General features: G+C 40.8%; 2 protein-coding genes across 2 annotated transcripts; one reads left to right on the top strand and one right to left on the bottom strand.

Moving 5' to 3' along the window:
* The first annotated feature begins 310 nt into the window (after nt 1-310).
* On the top strand, nt 311-8,671 carry LOC135546407 (protein NipSnap homolog 2-like). The gene is made up of 10 exons (XM_064974818.1): nt 311-446; nt 2,469-2,608; nt 2,824-2,869; nt 3,869-3,963; nt 5,341-5,411; nt 5,715-5,855; nt 6,162-6,193; nt 7,180-7,274; nt 7,456-7,539; nt 7,648-8,671. The coding sequence occupies exons 1-10, from the start codon at nt 313-315 to the stop codon at nt 7,710-7,712; spliced, it is 903 nt and encodes a 300-aa protein (XP_064830890.1). The 5' UTR covers nt 311-312; the 3' UTR covers nt 7,713-8,671.
* Nucleotides 8,672-9,246: 575 nt separating this feature from the next.
* Nucleotides 9,247-18,928, bottom strand: LOC135546409 (phosphoserine phosphatase-like). The gene is made up of 6 exons (XM_064974819.1): nt 18,715-18,928; nt 13,138-13,281; nt 12,820-12,954; nt 12,448-12,593; nt 10,332-10,480; nt 9,247-9,834 (listed from the first exon to the last, which is right to left on the bottom strand). The coding sequence occupies exons 2-6, from the start codon at nt 13,275-13,277 to the stop codon at nt 9,724-9,726; spliced, it is 681 nt and encodes a 226-aa protein (XP_064830891.1). The 5' UTR covers nt 13,278-13,281; nt 18,715-18,928; the 3' UTR covers nt 9,247-9,723.
* Between the last annotated feature and the right edge of the window lie 107 nt (nt 18,929-19,035).

The following is a 19,035-nucleotide window of genomic DNA, read 5'->3' on the forward strand; positions in this document are numbered from 1 at the left end:
GAAGTCTACAAAGAAGAGGAACACACACCAGTCTCCTTTTCAAGTGTGTATGTAAAAACAGTAATATAGTACCGAGGACAGGTGGTCCTCCCCTGGTCACAACATTCATTTATTTGTGTTTTACTACCACCTGGTGGCTACATTGTAGACAAAGTAATAATAGTGTTTTTGCATAAGACGGAGGTGTATTCATTACGGAAACCGTTTATCGTTTAAGAACCAAACGGAAGCAAACAGAACAAAACGAGAGCTTCTATTGGACAAATTCAGCTAGGTCCCGCCCCATTTGTTCCGTTTGCTTCCGTTTAAGAAATGTTTTGCAACCGATTCGGCGTAATGAACACGCAATGGAAGATGGCGACGCGAGTCCTTCAGAGATTTGGCAATGGCCTGAGTCAGGCAAAAAACACGGCCCAGTCAACAGGACAGACCGTCGTTTTATCCAGGTGTGACTATTATTACTTTTCACGTTTAGGATTTAAAGCGTTTCGGTTCTGACTTCTGTTCCATTGACGATTTAGGAGAATAGAGGCTCCCACTGACTCGTCTATGCTGCAAGTGTGCAGGAGAGAACCTGAACAAATGACTGCTAGCAAGCTAGCATAAATTGTTAGCCAGTCAACTATTGGCCTGTCTTCTATTTGATAAGCTACTAATTAGTGCACCTTCTAATTTGAGCTATTCTAAAATGGTTACATTCTTGAAGTTAATGCACGGCATACCCAGTTACTAGTGTACGTGTCTGTCTAACAGTGAATTATCACACATGCTCAAGGTCATTATTATAAAGGTAGAGCTACTGTTGTGGATATACACTACATGACCAAAAGTATGTGGACAGCTGCTCATCGAAGATCTCATTCCAAAATCATGGGTATTAGTATGGAGTTGGTCCCCCCTTTTGCAGCTATAACAGCCTCCACTCTTCTGGGAAGGCTTTCCACTAGATGTTGGAACGTTGCTGCTGGGACTTGCTTCAATTCAGCCACAAGATAATTAATGAGGGCTGTTTAGGCCTGGCTTGCAGTCGGCGTTCCAATTCATCCCATAGGTGTACGATGGGGTTGATATCAGGGCTCTGTGCAGGCCAGTCAAGTTCTTCCACACCGATCTTGACAAACGGTTTCTGTATGGACCTCGCTTTATGCACAGGGGCATTGTCATGCTGAAACAGAAAAGGACCTTCCTCAAACTGTCACCACAAAGTTGGAAGAACAGAATCGTCTAGAATGTCAGTGTATGCTGTAGCGTTAAGATTTCCCTTCACTGGAACTAAGGGACCTAGCCTGAACCATAAAAAACAGCCCCAGACCATTATTTCTCATCCACCAAACTTTACAGTTCGCACTATGCATTGGGGAAGATAGTGTTATCCTGGCATCTGCCAAACCCAGATTTGTCCGTTGGACTACCAGATGGTGAAGCGTGATTCATCACTCGAGAGAACGCGTTTCCACTGCTACAGAGTCCAGTGGCGGCAAAAACTTTACACGCTTGGCAATGTGCATGGTGATCTTAGGCTTGTGTGTGGCTGCTTGGCCATGGAAACCCATTTCATGAATCACCCAAAGGAACAGTTCTTGTGCTGAAGTTGCTTCAAGATGCAATTTGCCACTGAGCGCAGATGATTTTTACATGCTACACGCTTCAGCACTCAGCAGTCCCGTTCTGTGAGCTTGTGTGCCGGCGTTGCTCATAGAAGTTTCCACTTCACAATAACAGCACTTAAAGTTGACCGGGGCAGGTCTAGCAGGACATAAATTTGACAAACTCACTTGTTGGAAAGGTGGCATCCTATGATGGTACCAGGTTGAAAGTCACTGAGCTCTTCAGTAAGGCCATTCTACTGCCAATGTTTGTGTATGGAGATTGCATGGCTGTGTGCTAGATTTTATACACCTGTCAGCAACTGGTGTGGCTGAAATAGCCGAATCCACTAATTTGAAGGGTTATCCACATTTGTGTGTGTATATATAGTGTAGCTTACTGTATTTTGCATGACATTAATTGACTATGTTACTACATCAGCATTTCTTTATGTCAACTAGTCAATGATGCATCGGTTTTATTTTAAGAATTTTTAGTTTATAAGCACCACTGTATGTGCAGCAGTGGTAGTCTGTGGCAAGCTGTAACTGTCAATGCTTGTTGTTTACTTTGGAAACAGCCAGAGACATGCAAGAAATGGTACTGAATGTAGGAAACTACTGTGCATTTTCTCAAACATTGTGTGTCGGCAGCTTGGGCATCAACGTCATACAGTGCATGAGTTACTGTTATTATTCATAGATAGACCTTGCTGTCATTCACCTGTAGAGAAATGTGGAATACATGCATGGGCAGATCTGACTTCAACTCACTACTCAGCAGTGAAATCCTTTGCTGCAGGAATAGATGAGTCAGTAACTTCACAAGATGTCTCCGTTCACATGTGTATTAACACTACCATCTGTATTTTTTTTCTCCAGGGGGTTGTCAGCGTCAAACCATAGGAGTCGTGAAGACAGCTGGTTCAAGTCGCTATTTGTGCGTAAAGTTGATCCCAGAAAGGATGCCCACTCCCACTTGCTTACCAAGAATGAGGAAAGCAACCTCTACAAAATCCAGTGTAAGTTGTGCTTTACTGTAACTTGTTCACTTTAATTACTTTTTTATATTTCAGTGTTTTGAGTGCAGTGTAATAACCATAAGCATAATGTAGAAATGTGTAATTACAATACTTGTTTCACTGTACTTACAGACCTTGACTGTAATATAAAGTGTGACCAATTTAACCCCTTCCAACACAGAGGGCACTGTCTAATAGAGCTTGTTCTGTTACAGTCCATAACGTGAAACCAGAGTGCCTGGATGCCTACAACCAGCTTTGGTAAGTAAAAAGGACCTTGTTCAGTCTAGGCCTTTATACCTAAAGCCGCTCAAGTAGTAGCCATACTGAGGGTAGTACTGTCGCAAATGGTTGTTTAATTTGGTTGTTGAGTATGTGTGAAATATAAGGTAAACGGTAGTAGTAGCTGGGATATTATGACTGCACAGCTGGTGTCACTAGTGGGTTGTGCACCCTTATAGAAAAGAAACACACGTTTTCACGTCATGTGATTTTCCACACATGAAAGCATGTCTTTGGAACACGTTGCCACATGGTATCAAATTAACGTCACATAAGATCACGTGAAATTCATGTGGTTTTTCTGTAAGGGCAGAGTTTGCCAAAATGTTTTCAGTTTTATTCCTGTGATGCAATTGACTCACTTGCATGGCAACAGTGTGTAGAATAATTTATCTATGCTTATACTTAAGATGACTAAGTCATAATAACCTTTTACTTATCGTATAATCTGCACAACTGACACAGAAGACAGAAGACACCGCCAAAATGCATATTTTAAACATTTGGGATGGGGATTGTTATAGAGCATTCTATTTAGCTGGGAAGTGTATGTTGAAGTCCTAAGAGAAACCTGACAAGAAAGCTGCAGTGGTTTCTGTGCTAACATCAAATTATTGCATCCAGGCTTCAATAATAACAGTTAATCTGTTATAGTCATAATAAGTCACATTTTTATATTATATATCAAACAATTATTATAAGGGGAAAAGGGGTACCAAGTCAATTGCACAACTGAAGGCATTCAACCAAAATCTGTCTTCGGCATTTAACCCAACAGGGGGCTGCCTTAATCGACTTGCATGTCATCAGCACCCGGGGGGCAGTGGTTGTTAAATGCCTTGGTCAAAGGCTGAACGGCAGATTTTCCCAGCTTGCTGGCTCAGGGATTCGAACCACCGACCTTTCGGTTACTGGCCCAACGCTCTTAACCGCTAGGCTCCCTGGTAGAATGTGTTTGTTATTGTTTTCCCTTGACAGTGAGGAGACCCTGCCATCTATCCATAATGATAAGTACTATCCATGTGAGCTGGTGGGTACCTGGAACACCTGGTATGGAGAGCAGGACCAGGCTGGTAAGAATGCTGGCAGCAGAGTACACACTCCTCCACTTTCTAGTCTAGTTGAACTGCACATTCTCTGGAATTGGCACACCTGTAGGGATATGCAACCTAAGTTCAGGAGAAATGGCCTTCATTGAACCAGTCTCGCACATTTTCGTAGTGATATGATGATTCAATTAAGTCGGCGTTACACCCACTTGGCAATAATAACAAAGCCTGCAAATAGTGCTGAGCATTTAACCGAAATGTTGGTTATTTATTGTTTTTTTAAACAACTAATCACAGGAGGTTGGTGGCACCTTAATTGGGGAGAACGGGCTCGTGTTAATGACTGGAGCAGAGTATGTGGAATGGTATCAAACACATGATGTACAGGTGTTTAATGCCATTCCATTTGCTCCTTTCCAGCCATTATTATGAGCAATTCTCCCCTCAGCAGCCCCCTGTGCAACTAATTGAAGAATGTTGGTTCAATTATTTGAATACCATTTCATTAGCTTTTTTCTGTGAGCTCAATGCGCACATTGCGCAGGTTCTCTATAGAGTTAAATCAAATCCAGCCTGAACTGTGCGATGTAGTAGGGAGTTGTAGTTTCCAACAGGCCAATATTCTACATAGTTTAGCACATAAAACGTGGTAATTACCTACAATGACCATAATCCATTGTGCATATACTTGGCCAGTCAGTGTTTCTTTTACGCCTGCTACAGATGAGAAGAATGTGCAATCGTGAGGTGATATAGAGAGCAGCTGTTACCTCAAAATACATGATATAAGTGATTAATAGTTGGTATTCAGCAGTCATAAAAGTATGACTTATTTACTTTGAAGAACTACAAAATAATGATTTTGTCAGAAAGCATAGGCAGCAGCTCTATAGAGATGAGAAGAGATGAGAAGAAGACTTGGAATTAAATAATAAAGTAATCAAATAAAACAAATGTAATATACACAACAACTGAAATAATGTATTCACGTAAAGTAATGGGCAGTCACTACCTGCTTATCAATTAATGGTTATTAAGTAATAAGAAGTAATGGGCAGTCACAACCATCATGGGACTTGTATTAATTGTTTTATTCTGTGTTACAGCAATCAACCTTTATAATTGAAAACTGTGATTATAGTTTTTATAGTCGAACCGAAACCAAAGCGACCTCAAAAAGCACTAATTGCTCAGCCCCCGCAGACATCTACCTTTCCAGGACCAGTTTTGCCTAACCCCAGCCTACCCATGTAATGTCTACACATGTTGTCCGTAGTTACCTGGCTGTTGGTTTTGCATTGCTGAAATAATGCCCTTACACTTATCAGAAGGATTATGGATATGTCTCTGAATATGCTTATTATTGCTTTGCCAATGAATTTCTGTTGTGTGTTTTTCCAGTCCATATGTGGCGGTATAGAGGAGGATACCCAGCTCTGACTGAGGTCATGAGCAAACTTAGGCAGAACAAGGTAACAAACTGTTGCATGACTGTAAATTCCTCCCCGGCAGCATCTAGAAGCCTTCACTTTGAATATAGTATTCTAGAATATAGCTTCATATGCTAGTATTGTCTGAGGTCACCTGTCACATTAACTCATATACTGGGTGGCCAACCTTCCTTCTGAAGAGCTACTGGGTGTGCTGGCTTTTGCTCCAGCCCTACTATAACCCCTGGCTTATAATCTACAGCTAAAGAACCCCTCTCTAGATAGTGTGGTATCATATGTGCTTATTGATATGAGGTTGACACCCAGATTGACGTTCATCCACAGGAGTTCATGAAGTACCGGGAGGAGAGAGGAAAGATGCTGTTGTCTCGTAGGAACCAACTGCTCCTGGAGTTCAGCTTCTGGAATGAGCCCATCCCCAGGAAGGGACCCAACATCTACGAGCTCAGGTCCTACCAGCTCAGAGTGAGTATTTAGTGACTGAACCTCATTAACCATAGTACTACTAGGGGTTTAGTTTAGGATGGTGCTATATTTCTGAACAAATATGAATCACCATGAGATAATGCAAAAGGTGGGCAATTGTTGACATAAACTTTGGAGAGTTTGTGTATGCTCTATGGAAACATTATGCTCATAAATGTAGGCCTATATTGCAATCCATGTGAAAGGGACTTTATGATTAATTTTGAATTGTGGAGGAAATTGTGTCACACACTTTGATATTCCTGTAAAATACAAAAGCTTTTTTCTCATGTTTCCTTTTTCCAGCCTGGCACCATGATTGAGTGGGGTAATTACTGGTAAGGCAATCTGATGACATTTGAACTACTCATCATCTTTACTTTCAGTATATAGTTTTATTTTCTGGTTAACACTTTCTTCCCCACTTTCTCCTTAATTAAAGCTATTCCAGTGAGACACTATTTTGATACTCTGTTAGATCCTAGAGTGCACAGGATTTAAAAGGAGATTATACTATTGTCCTTGCTATTTTCAGATTGAATTTAGTTGTTTACATTCAACAGGAGCCTATGAGCCTGGATGACTCCATTCTCTCAGGTTTATGTTGAAAACATTTGTTTGTTTATGACAAATATTCAATATTTCAATGTTAATTAATTGTCCCGAATTATTCAAACTTGTCTGCCAAAATAAGTTTAATTTGTGATTGTGCGTACTCCCTCTGATTTATTTGATTCAGTAATTGATCAGAGTTATCAATTCTAATTGGGGAAAATGTAATTAAAAAAGAAAGTCATGCCACATTGTTAAAGCAACATGAATTAAGTCAGTATGATTTGGCTAATTAAAATTACTGTATATGATTGGTATTGATATGGTATATACGATGACTAATGGGACTGCTTCAGAGCCAATAATGAAATGTCTCCAACCCCACACCATACAGTTAGCAGTCTCAATGCATGAGTACGTCCAATCCAACTGTCTGTATAGCCAACTGGTTCTGCCAAACTGGAATGATAGTTTTCAAGCAAGTTCAATCAAACCGTATGAGTAGTCAAATGAGTGTCCAAACAGTCAACATTGTTTGAGACACCACATGCACAGTAGCCCATTATAATTGTATATGGCTGCTGTGCTCGCCTCTTTGACAGGTCATCATGACAAATAAGAATATGTTCTTAATTGAATACTTGTATAAAGTAAGGTTAAATAGATATAACAATTATAATCTGCATGGGGTGGCATTGAGCAAATGTGAAGATGAAGCATTGGTTGTGGGGAAGTGTTGTGACTGATGCTGTGATTGGCATGTTTTCCCAAGGGCCAGAGCTATTGGCTACCGCCAGCACAATAGTGAGGCTGTTGGAGGGTTCTTCTCCCAGATTGGAAACCTCTACATGGTGCACCACCTCTGGGGTGAGGCCAGGCAGACCAGCTGTATCGCTCCTCTCTCCTTTCCCCTCGTTCATTCACACAGATCTAACATTCTTGTAGCCTCAGCCTAAAAGCCTAGTACATCTTATATACAAAGGTGTTATTCTTTTTCTAAAACAAGACAAACATTAATTTTATAATAGTGTTTCATTGTTGATTTCAGCTTACAAAGACCTTGAGGCCAGAGAAGCCACAAGGAATGCAGCTTGGCAACATGAGGGTTGGGATGAGGTTGTGTATTATACAGGTCAGCAAAATCAGTTATGAAGTGTACTTTCACATAGTGTGCACACTTTTTAAATGAAAAATAATATGAATTACTTTGAACTCTCATCTGACCATGTATCTGTTTCAGTTCCTCTCATTCAGCACATGGACTCCAGAATCATGATCCCAATGAAGGCTTCCCCGCTGCAGTAACCTATGAGAGAACACAGAAGGCCGAATGCCAAACCTCACCTGTTTTTAAATGTAACAAAGTAAAAAGGATCTCACTGCCGTGGTCTCAATCTCTAGTTAATGTTGCCAACCAACCCACCTCTGATTTGCTTTGTCTTTTACTTTACCCATTTCTGACTTTGCACCCGCAAGCAATATTTGGTACTCAAAAAACATCACTGAGACACAGGAGGTTAAAATATCGTATCCCATCTGGAAACTGTTGCCTAAAATACTCTTTCTATAATTGGAAGAACTAAGGCAATGGCACGAGAGCTCAACAGTGCAAAATCATCATATTGAAACCTCCTGATAGTGGTTGGGTGGAGAACTGATGTCCAACATACTGGGTCATATTAACACTGGTCACTTGGCCACAGCAGATCTAGTATATATATTGTTTTTGAACCAACCAAAGTGCTGCTTTGGAAAGAAGGCTAGCCTAGCAGTGTGTTCTGTTTGCAGTGAATAAGAATTGGGCAACTGGGGCACGACTTGACAAAAAAAAAATCACTATAGATGCACAATGTGTGATTTAGCGGTTATTTTGTTTATTTAATGTAAATATATGAATCACATAGTTGCATTGCAAAATTACACTTTTGGCTGAAATCTGATCTAAGAAATGCTGTTACTGATTAAAACAGAGTGCTAGAAAGACAGTCCAAATGGTTTCTGTTTTTGTCAGAGAATATCTGCTTAATGGTCAATTATGTAACTTTGAAGTGAAGGCACTGAGCGGGATTATTTCTTCTTGGGATCATTTGTGTATTAGTATTGTACTGTTAGACATTTACTGCACTGCTGGAGCTAGAAACACAAGCATTTCGCTGCACCAACTTTAACATCTGCTAATCTGTGTATGTGAAAAATAAATTTGGATTTATTTGAGAACTGGTATGATGAATACAGAGCAAAAGCCCATGCCTATTTTAACCCAACATGTCTTCTGTGAATTTTTTCAAGCGCATGTATTGATTGCAATTGTGGGCATTCTCTCCCTATTTCTTTCCCATCTGCAATAAGCTTGACGTTATTGTACTGGTTTAGTGCACATGGCTTGTTTTAACCTTATGAAGATATTGCCCAGTTTGATCAGATTTAACATGTTTTCGGTTAGGCATAATGAATCATCTGTTCTGCGTTAAACCACAAGTCTAATATTATCATGGAACATTTCTGTGCCCAGGTGCAACTACCAATGTACTGAAATTAAAGTTTAATTGTGGAGTTATGCTGCTACTCGTTATGATTTTAAAATATGTTTAAGGGTTGATAGTAGCATGCCTCATACTAGTTTTATCCCCTGATTTACAGGGTATTTATGAAAGGTGGCAAGAATTGTCAGCACAAAGTTATTCAAAGAGAAACTGGTAACTGTGGAAACTGCTGCCCTTTGTTGCCAGACTGTGCGCTAGCCAGTACAATATGGATGTGTTTGTCATTGTTTAGTGGATGGTACCATGAGTCTGACACAAAGAAAACAAGCAATTAAATGACCACGCACACTCAGAACTGCATTTTACACTTTTACTATTAGTGTCAATAGCAAAATTAAAACATCTATAAATGCACATTTGATGGCACATATTGTACAATGCAGTAGTTGTATTTTCCTGACCACTAAAACATTGAAATGAGGACAAAACCACAAAAGTGCAGTTTAAAACATCCAGGATTGGGGTCAATTCAATTCCCGAATTAAACAAATGCTGAATTGAAATGGAATTGACTCCAATCCCTCCAAAAATAATAACATTTGGTTAACCTGAATTATATTCTCTAGTAGAAAAATTAAGGGTCAAACCCAAGAAGACACTATTGTTGTGGAAACATTTTAATTAAAACATTATTTTTTAAATTATTGACTGGAAGAAAAAAAGTGTGCATTGGATAAAACCATAAGACACACCATTAGGTGAAAATAAAACACTGATGTTAGCATTAGTAACACTAGTTGTAAGAGGTTTCAGGTTTGTATAGTATTTCTTTGTTAAATCTTCTCCAGTTCTTGTAGCAGCTCTCCAAAACTTGTGACGTACCACAAACTTTTCTCCTTTACTTGCTGCCTGACCACATTTCCACCAAATCCAATGAATGCATTCTGAAAAACAAAAGTGTGCTGAGGAAAATTGCTTAAAAGGCAACCAGTGTCCATTATTCCAGTGCTACTTTACATTATAGCTGCCTTTAACACCTGACAATCTGGTACTGGGGTGTATTCATTAGTCGCAGACCATAACAAAACGTTTTGCAATGCAAACTTGAGTTTCTATTGGACAAATTCAGGTCGGTTCGTTCCGTTTACTTCTGTTTGGTTCCTAGTGAATACACCCCTGTAATTGTGTCTTTGAAAAAGGCAATTAATAATTAACTCCTCCACAGGCACTGCTCTGCTCTGCTGTTAACACTGCTCCCCCAAAAATGTGTTGTGTGTGTTTCTGTGGTGTCTAGGAGTGTTGGGAGCAGAGACAAATATACACATTTCCTTCTCAAGATGGATAATGAAGTATTCTATGACAGACAGCCGGAGATTACATAAATAACAGCTTTAAATATAAGCTTGTCACCTGTCTTTAAGTGTATTGACAAAACACTTACTGCAGGGGGACAGGCCTCCAGGTCTGTGGCTCCATCGCCAATCATCACCACGTTCTTGAAGCCGTGCTTCTCCTTGAGCATGCTGATCACCTTCCCCTTCCCATTACTCTCAGATGTGGGCTGGGTCTCATCAAAGCCAGCATACTCACCTAGGAGGAAAATATTATGGTTTGAATTAGTAAAGAATTCCTCCCTGTAGAGGCCAATCTACTGCTTGCTTGGCTGAAACCAGCCCTCTGAAGTTCAGTTCAAGTTTTATTAAGTACAGTAAAATGCTTCACTTGCAAGCGCTACCCAACAGTGCAGTAATCAATATCAAAATAGTATAACTAATGCAAATAAAAAATACACAGACCAGTTAAAATTTTGGACACCTACTCATTCAAGGGTTTTTCTTTATTTTTCAAAATTTCTACATTGTAGAATAATAGTGAAGACATCAACACTGAAATAACACATAACCCAAAAAGTGTTAAACATGAAAATATATGTTATAATTTTAGATTATTCAAAGTAGCTACCCTTTGCCTTGATGACAGTTTTGCACACTCTTGGCATTCTCTCAACCAGTTTCATGTGGTAGCCACTTGGAATGAATTTCAATTAACAGGTGTGCCTTGCTAAAAGTTAATTTGTGGAATTTATTTCCTTCTTAATGGATTTGAGCCAATCAGTTGTGTTGTGACAATGTAGGGGTGGTATACAGAAGGTAGCCCTATTTGGTAAAAGACCAAGTCCATTTTATGGCAGGAACAGCTCAAATAAGCAAAGAGAAACAACAGTCCATAATTACTTTAAGACATGAAGGTCAGTCAATATGGAAAATGTCAAGAACTTTGAAAGTTTCTACAAGTGCAGTCGCAAAAACCATTAAGCACTATGATGAAACTGGCTCTCACGAGGACTGCCACGGGAAAGGAAGACCCAGAGTTACCTCAGCTGCAGAGAATAAGTTCATTAGAGATACCTGCCTCAGAAATTGCAGTCCAAATAAATGCTTCACAGAGTTCAAGTAATAGACACATCTCAACATCAACTGTTCAGAGGAGACTGTGTGAATCAGGCCTTCATGGTCAAATTGCCAAGAAACCACTACTAAAGGACACCAATAAAAAGAAGAGACTTGCTTGGGCCAAAAACCACAAGCAATGGACATTAGACTGGTGGAAATCTGTCCTTTGGTCTGATGAGTCCAAATTTGAGATTTATGGTTCCAACAGCGTGTCTTTGTGAGACGCAGAGTAGGTGAACGGATGATCTCTCCCACTGTGAAGCATGGAGGAGGTGTGACGGTGTGTGGGTGCTTTGCTGGTTTCACTGACTGTGATTTATTTTGAATTCAAGGCACACTTAACCAGAATGGCTACCACAGCATTCTGCAGCGATACACCATCCCATCTGATTTGCACTTAGAAGAACTATCATTTGTTTTTCAACAGCACAATGACACAACACACCTCCAGGCTGTGTAAGGGCTATTTGACCAATAAGGAGAGTGATGGAGTGCTGTATCAGATGACCTGGCCTCCACAATCACACGACCTCAACCCAATTGAGATGGTTTGGGATTAGTTGGACCGCAGAGTGAAGGAAAAGCAGCCAACAAGTGCTCAGCATATGTGGGAACTCCTTTAAGATGGTTGGAAAAGCATTCCAGGTGAAGCTGGTTGAGAGAATGCCAAGAGTGTGCAAAGCTGTCATCAAGGCAAAGGGTGGCTACTTTGTAGAACCTCAAATATATTTACATTTGTTTCGCAAGTTTTTGGTTACTACATAATTCCATATTTGTTATTTCAGAGTTTTGATGTCTTCACTATTATTCTACAATGTAGAAAATATAAAAATAAAGAAAAACCCTTGCATGAGTAGGTGTGTCCAAACGTTTGACTGGTACTGTATATAATAAAGAAAACACAATAATTATATATGCAGGGTCAGTGCCAATACCAAATGTACAGCGATACTGGAGTGAGAAGATGGCCACCTGTTTTTGCTTCAAGTCGTCAAACCAAAATAACCCATAATATTCAAACATTAATGATCATACAGTAATCAACTACAGTTCATCCCTGCAACAGTGTGAGGTGATTCTGATGCTGCTCTGATCTGCTCTTACCATTGAAGTAGAACTTGAGGCGGTTGGCATACACGTGATGGAGGGGAATGCTGAGTTGAGTGGCAACATGCTCCACGATACAGCAGAAACCGCCAGTGACCAGGAACACCTTCACGTTGCGCTGGTGCAGAGTATCAACAAGCTCCCTGGATAATGGATGGAATTGTGTCCATTTATTCTACAACATGCAGAAATCAGTACATGTTTCAAAGGCAATTGTGCAACTTGAGGTTAGACACCCAGCTTGAAGAGACTACTGGAGGTTCAACCATTTTATGTGCGAATGACGATAAAATTACAATAGCCTCTGCTAATAATTAAATAGTGTTGAGTGGAAAAAAAATTGACCAATTGAAATCAGCAACCACTTACTTAATACCTGTCGTCAACTGGGGAGGGTGGTCAGTTATCAGTTTGTTCACTTGTTCCCTCGAGCATCGGATGATTGACAGGCGCTCTGTCAGAGCGGTTTTAAAAGTCACTGACCCCCCCATGGCCTTGTGAGTCCTGAAATGAGAGAAACTCAATGTACTCAACAAATTATGTTGAGAATGAAACATTTAGAACATATCATGTAGAAAATTATGGCACAGAGAAATGTAGAGGGGAATGTAGATGGGCCTAGATAAACGAGAGAAGAAAGCACATGCTTTTCATCTTAAAATCATTATGAATTGCTACACAACATACATTTCTGTGACAGCATCTCCAACCCCGCAGAATTTGGCTAGCTCATCAATGCCTTCTTCTCTGATAATAGTGCTGTCAACATCAAAGCACACAGCGTCTGCTCTCCGGAAGATTTCCTTTGTCTGTGATAAAGTTGTCATTATGCTGAAACAAAAGCATGCAGGAGAGACAAAAACATAATCGATTATTTAACTGACAGTGGTCATTTCTATTTGAACAGGACAGTACATTGAAAGTGCATCAGATAACAAGTAATTCAATTTATCAATAGTAGACAGTTACAGAGGTCATGAGAAGAGAAAGCAAAGCCTTAACTACTTGAGCATGCATGAAGCATGCATGAGAGCATCAGCTGTTCCGGACGACTGTGTAATCACACTCTCCATAGCCGATGTGAGTAAGACCTTTAAACAGGTCAACATTCACAAGGCCACAGGGCCAGACGTGTACTCAGAGAATGCGCTGACCAACCTGTCCCTGACCGAGTCTGTAATACCAACATGTTTCAAGCAGACCACCATAGTCCCTGTGCCCAAGAACACCAAAGCAACCTGCCTAAATGACTACCGACCCGTAGCACTCACGTCTGTAGCCATGAAGTGCTTTGAAAGGCTGGTCATGGCTCACATCAACACCATTATCCCAGAAACCCTAGACCCACTCCAATTTGCATACCACTCCAACAGAACCACAGATGATGCAATTTCTACTACACTCCACACTGCCCTTTCCCACCTGGACAAAAGGAACACCTACGTGAAATTGCTATTCATTGACTACAGCTCAGCATTCAACCCCATAGTGCCCTCAAAGCTCATCACGAAGCTAAGGACCCTGGGACTAAACACCTCCCTCTGCAACTGGATCCTGGACTTCCTGACGGGCCGCCCCCCAGGTGGTAAGGGTAGGTAACAATACTTCTGCCACGCTGATCCTCAACACGGAGGCCCCTCAGGGGTGCGTGCTCAGTCCCCTCCTGTACTCCCTGTTGACCCATGACTGCATGGCAAAGCACGATTCCAACACCATCATTAAGTTTGCAGATGACACAACACTGTCAACGATGAGACAGCTTGTAGGGAGGAGGTCAGAGACCTGGCGGTGTGGTGCCAAGATAACAACCTCTCACTCAACGTGACCAAGGAGATGATTGTGGACTACAGGAAAAGGAGGACCGAGCACACCCCCATTCTAATCGATGGGGCTGTAGTGGAGCAGGTTTATAGGTTTAAGTTCCTTGGTGTCCGCATCACCAACGAACTATCATGGTCCAAACAGACCAAGACCGTTGTGAAGAGGGCACGACAATGCCAATTCCCCCTCAGGAGACTGACAAGATTTGGCATGGCTCCTCAGATCCTCAAAAAGTTCTACAGCTGCACCATCAAGAGCATGGTTGCATCACCGCCTGGTATGGCAATTGCTCGGCCTCCGACCGCAAGGCACTACAAAGAGGAGTGTGTACGGCCCAGTGCGTCACTGGGGCCAAGCTTCCCGGCATTCAAGACCTCTATACCAGGCGGTGTCAGAGGAAGGCTCTAAAAATTGTCAAAGACTCCAGCCAGCCTAGCCATAGACTGTTCTCTCTGTTACCGCATGGCAAGCGGTACCAGAGCACCAAGTCTAGGTCCAAAAGGCTTCTTAACAGCTTCTACCCCCAAGCCATAAGATTCCTGAACAGCTAATCAAATTGCTACCTGGACTGTTTGCATTGTCCCCCCCAGCCCCCCCCCCCCTTTTTTTTTACACTGTTGCTACTCTCGGTGCTATATGCATACTAATATGCATGCAATAACAATGGTTGATACTGAAAATATATATTATTGAATGCCTAAATCAATTACACTTTCTTTGACATTTAGCTAACATTTCAACATAAATCCGTCTCCCTCAGTATGATATGTATTAATTTGTGGATGTCCATAATCTATTTCGTATATGTTACGAATTACAATTCGTATTGTTAAAATACAATTCGTATTTTTATTTTATTTTTTACCTTTATTTAAGGCAAGTCAGTTAAGAACAAATTCTTATTTTCAATGAAGGCCTAGGAACAGGGGCAGAACGACATATTTGTACCTTGTCAGCTCGGGGAGTTGAACTTGCAACCTTTCGGTTACTAGTCCAATGCTCTAACCACTAGGCTGCTAACGTTAGCTAAGCTGCTAACGTTAGCTAAGCTGCTAACGTTAGCTAAGCTGCTAACGTTAGCTAGGCTGCTAACGTTAGCTAGGCTGCTAACGTTAGCTAGGCTGCTAACGTTAGCTAGGCTGCTAACGTTAGCTAGGCTAGTGGATAGGATTAGGAGTTCAGTTAAAGTTAGCATGTTAGCTAACCCTTCCCCTATGTACACTGAACAAAAATATAAACACAACATGCAACAATTCCAAATATTTTACTGAAATACAGTTTATAAGGAAATCAGTCAATTATAATAAATTCATTAGGCCCTAATCTATGGATTTCACATGACTGGGAATACATATTTGCTTTAGTTGGTCACAGATACTAAAAAGAGGTAGGGGCGTGGCTCAGAAAACCAGTCAGTATCTGGTGTGACCATCATCATCTCCTTCACATAGAGTTGATCAGACTGTTGATCGTGGTGTTTGGAATGTTGTCCAACTCCTCTTCAATGGCAGTGCGAAGTTTCTGGATATTGGCTGGAAGTGGAGCACACTGTCATGCACATCGATCAAGAGCATCCCAAACATGCTCAAAGGGTGATGTGTCTGGTGAATATGCAGGCAATGGAAGAACTGGGACATTCTCAGCTTCCAGGAATTGTGCAAAGATCCTTGCTACATGGGACATTATCATTACGAAACATGAGGTGATGGTGGCGGATGAATGGCATGACGATGGGCCTCAGGATCTCTTCACGGTATCTCTGTGCATTCAAATTGCCATGGATTAAATTGAATTGTGTTTGTTGTCCGTAGCTTATGCCTGCCCATACCATAACTCCACCATGGGGCACTCTGTTCACAATGTTGACATCAGCAAACAACTTGCCCACATGACACCATAAGATGCTGTCTGCCATCTGCCAAGTAGTTGAAACCATGATTAATACGTTAAGAGCACACTTCTCCAGAGTTTCAATGGCCATTGAAGGTGAGCATTTTCCCACTGAAGTCAGTTACAACGACAAACTGCAGTCAGGTCAAGACCCTGGTGAGGACGATGAGCATGCTGATGAGCTTCCCTGAGTCGGTTTCTGACAGTTTGTGCAGAAATACTTCAGTTGTACAAACCCCAGTTTCATCAGCTGTCCGGGTGGCTGGTCTCAGATGATCCCTCCCGCAGGTGAAGAAGCCGGATGTGGAGGTTCTGGGCTGGCATGGTTACACGTTGTCTGCGGTTGTGAGGCCGGTTGGATGTACTGCCAAATTCTCTAAAACAACGTTGGAGGCGACTTATGGTAGAGAAATTAACATTCAATTCTCTGGCAACAGCGCTGGTGGACATTCCTGCAGTCAGCATGCCAATTGCACACTCCCTCAAAACTTGAGTCCTCTGTAGCATTGTGTTGCGTGACAAAACACCACATTTGTGACTTATTTCAGGAAACGAGGCATATGTTGCACATCACTACTTCACAGGAGAGGATTTTTTTGTGCCTTAATAACAACTGTGTATGCCATTTGTAAATACGAATACAATTGTTAAATTAAGAGCTTACTTGGTTTAGCCACTGAAAACGGCATGAACCTTCCCACTAGCCATGATTGGATGAGATAATGGATGGGCTGGACATGCCTAGAGATGAGTTTGGATTGGTCTGCCATGTATCACGCTTCTGTCTATAATGAGCTGCTCAGTGGATAATCTTTACTAACACAGCTTTTTTTTTAAAGATAGCTCTCCACTTTCTGGAGGACTCAATGCCCCATGGAAGCAGAGTATTATAGCTAATGAGATGGAGAAAATTCAGATGTTTGATTGCAAATGCGGAGGGAGTCAAAAAGAGAACACAGAAGGTTGTTGTATAAAATATCTCCGGTCTCCGGATTACATCTTCAAACTAAGGGCAACCATGGCATCCGTGACAGAAACGGAGAAGCGTTCATCCATGTATTCAGGTAAGAGAGTCTAGCTAGCTACATTTTCAGATATACTACATTTCTAATTTTGTCAGAAAAAAATGGTATTCGTATCTTAGAGCCATTTGCGTTGCTAGTTGTAGACTAATGTTAGCTAACTAGCTAACTTTGAACCTAGTTGGTTAGTGTTTAGCTACCTGTAGATTCATTTCAGCTAAGTAAACATGGGACCAACACTTGGCGTTCATATTTTTGTTCAGTATAGTTGCTAATTAGCTAATATTGTCTGTGATGAGATTCAAACACACAACTGAGTTGCTAGACATTCACATTAAAATGCCCACCCATCCCGACCAATCACCCTCCTTTCGTTTTTGCCTTAAGTAACCTTCTGTCTTTTGTAACCATACCAAACATAACATACCGTACTGATTTCAGTGTCCGGAGTTTGCATTTACCATGTTATGTCTAACTATGAGACCAGGCTGAACATTTGGCGACAACATGAAAAATAAAATGTGATCAGCTCAAGCATGCCATAGTATCTGTACCATACATGATTGATCAACAGATGCAGTGCAACAATCTGATGATTTAACCAGTGGTGTAATGTACTTAAGTAAAAATACTTGAAAGTACTACTTAATTAGTTTTTTGGGGGGGAGTATCTGTACATTACTTTACCATTTCTACTTCACTACATTCCTGAAGAATAGTATGTACTTTTTACTACCTACATTTTTCCTGACACCCAAAAGTACTCGTTTCATTCTGAATGCTTAGCAGGACAGAAATGGTCTAATTCACACATTTATCAAGAGAACATCCCTGGTCATCCCTACTGCGTCTAATCTGGCGGATTCAAACACATGCTTGTTTGTAAATTATGAGCGTTGAAGCGTGCCCTGGGCTATCCGAAAATAAAAAATAATTACAAAAATCGTGCCGCCTGGTTTTGCTTAATATAAGGAATTTGAAATTATTTAAACTTTTAATTGACACTTAAGTATATTTTAGCAATTACATTTACTTTTGATACTTAAGTATATTTAAAACCAAATACGTTTAGGCTTTTACTCAACTAGGATTGTACTGTGTGACATTTACTTGAGTCCTTTTCTATTAAGGTATCTTTACTTTTACTCAAGTATGACAATTGAGTACTTTTTCCACCACTGAATTTAACAACTTTACCTTTCATTTTCTATAGTTAAAAATTTAATCGAAATAACCAAGTCTGTTGGTGCAACGTTTAGTTCTAGGCGCTGGCAGTAGAAACAAAGAGCACAACAGCACCCTGCCCTTGGAGAAAACTATCCCGCAATTGAACTGTTGTGTAACACTCTCCTCGAGAAAAATGAATTGCATGCGCGCAAAAGGTAATGAATGCCATTGCCAGATTGCGTTTTCACTGCAATACATTTGTATTGGTTGGCATCACAGAGCAAAACAATAGAGTTCATTTGAAATCATGCAATTGCGTTACATAAATGTATCAATTTAAGGACAATTTATGAATCTGCATTACCTGTACAAAGTGTCCTTGATGGTGTTAAATGGTACTCGTCATGTATTTATTGGCATGTGCTGGACCTGCAAGCTAAGTCTAATTTATTCAATAAGAAAACAATTTAGTGTAAAATGTTCTTGGTTGCTAAAGTGTTAATATAGCACTGTCCCCGGTTTCAGTATTGTCCGACTTCCCAGATGCATTCAATAGGTTCACTGGTGAGGAAGAGAAAGCTGCGCGAATCAAATGAAAGCCGGTACGTGAGACCGCCCACTACTGTTTCCTTTTACGTAACGTTAGTTTACCCACTACGCAGTGGTGGCCTCATGCCACGATCGG

Source organism: Oncorhynchus masou, chromosome 9 (assembly GCF_036934945.1).
Source record: "Oncorhynchus masou masou isolate Uvic2021 chromosome 9, UVic_Omas_1.1, whole genome shotgun sequence".
In the NCBI taxonomy this organism is placed as follows: Eukaryota; Metazoa; Chordata; class Actinopteri; order Salmoniformes; family Salmonidae; genus Oncorhynchus; species Oncorhynchus masou.

Excerpts from the sequence above, each read along its gene's own strand:
- LOC135546409 (XM_064974819.1), bottom strand. The coding sequence starts at position 13,277 with ATGACAACTTTATCACAGACAAAGGAAATCTTCCGGAGAGCAGACGCT. Across the intron at positions 12,594-12,819 it reads CAGTTGACGACAGGTATTAA|GGAGCTTGTTGATACTCTGC; the intron begins GTAAGTGGTTGC and ends TCCATTATCCAG. Across the intron at positions 10,481-12,447 it reads CCTCAAGTTCTACTTCAATG|GTGAGTATGCTGGCTTTGAT; the intron begins GTAAGAGCAGAT and ends TTTTCCTCCTAG.
- LOC135546407 (XM_064974818.1), top strand. The coding sequence starts at position 313 with ATGTTTTGCAACCGATTCGGCGTAATGAACACGCAATGGAAGATGGCG. Across the intron at positions 447-2,468 it reads CAGACCGTCGTTTTATCCAG|GGGGTTGTCAGCGTCAAACC; the intron begins GTGTGACTATTA and ends TTTTTTCTCCAG. Across the intron at positions 5,412-5,714 it reads GCAAACTTAGGCAGAACAAG|GAGTTCATGAAGTACCGGGA; the intron begins GTAACAAACTGT and ends GTTCATCCACAG.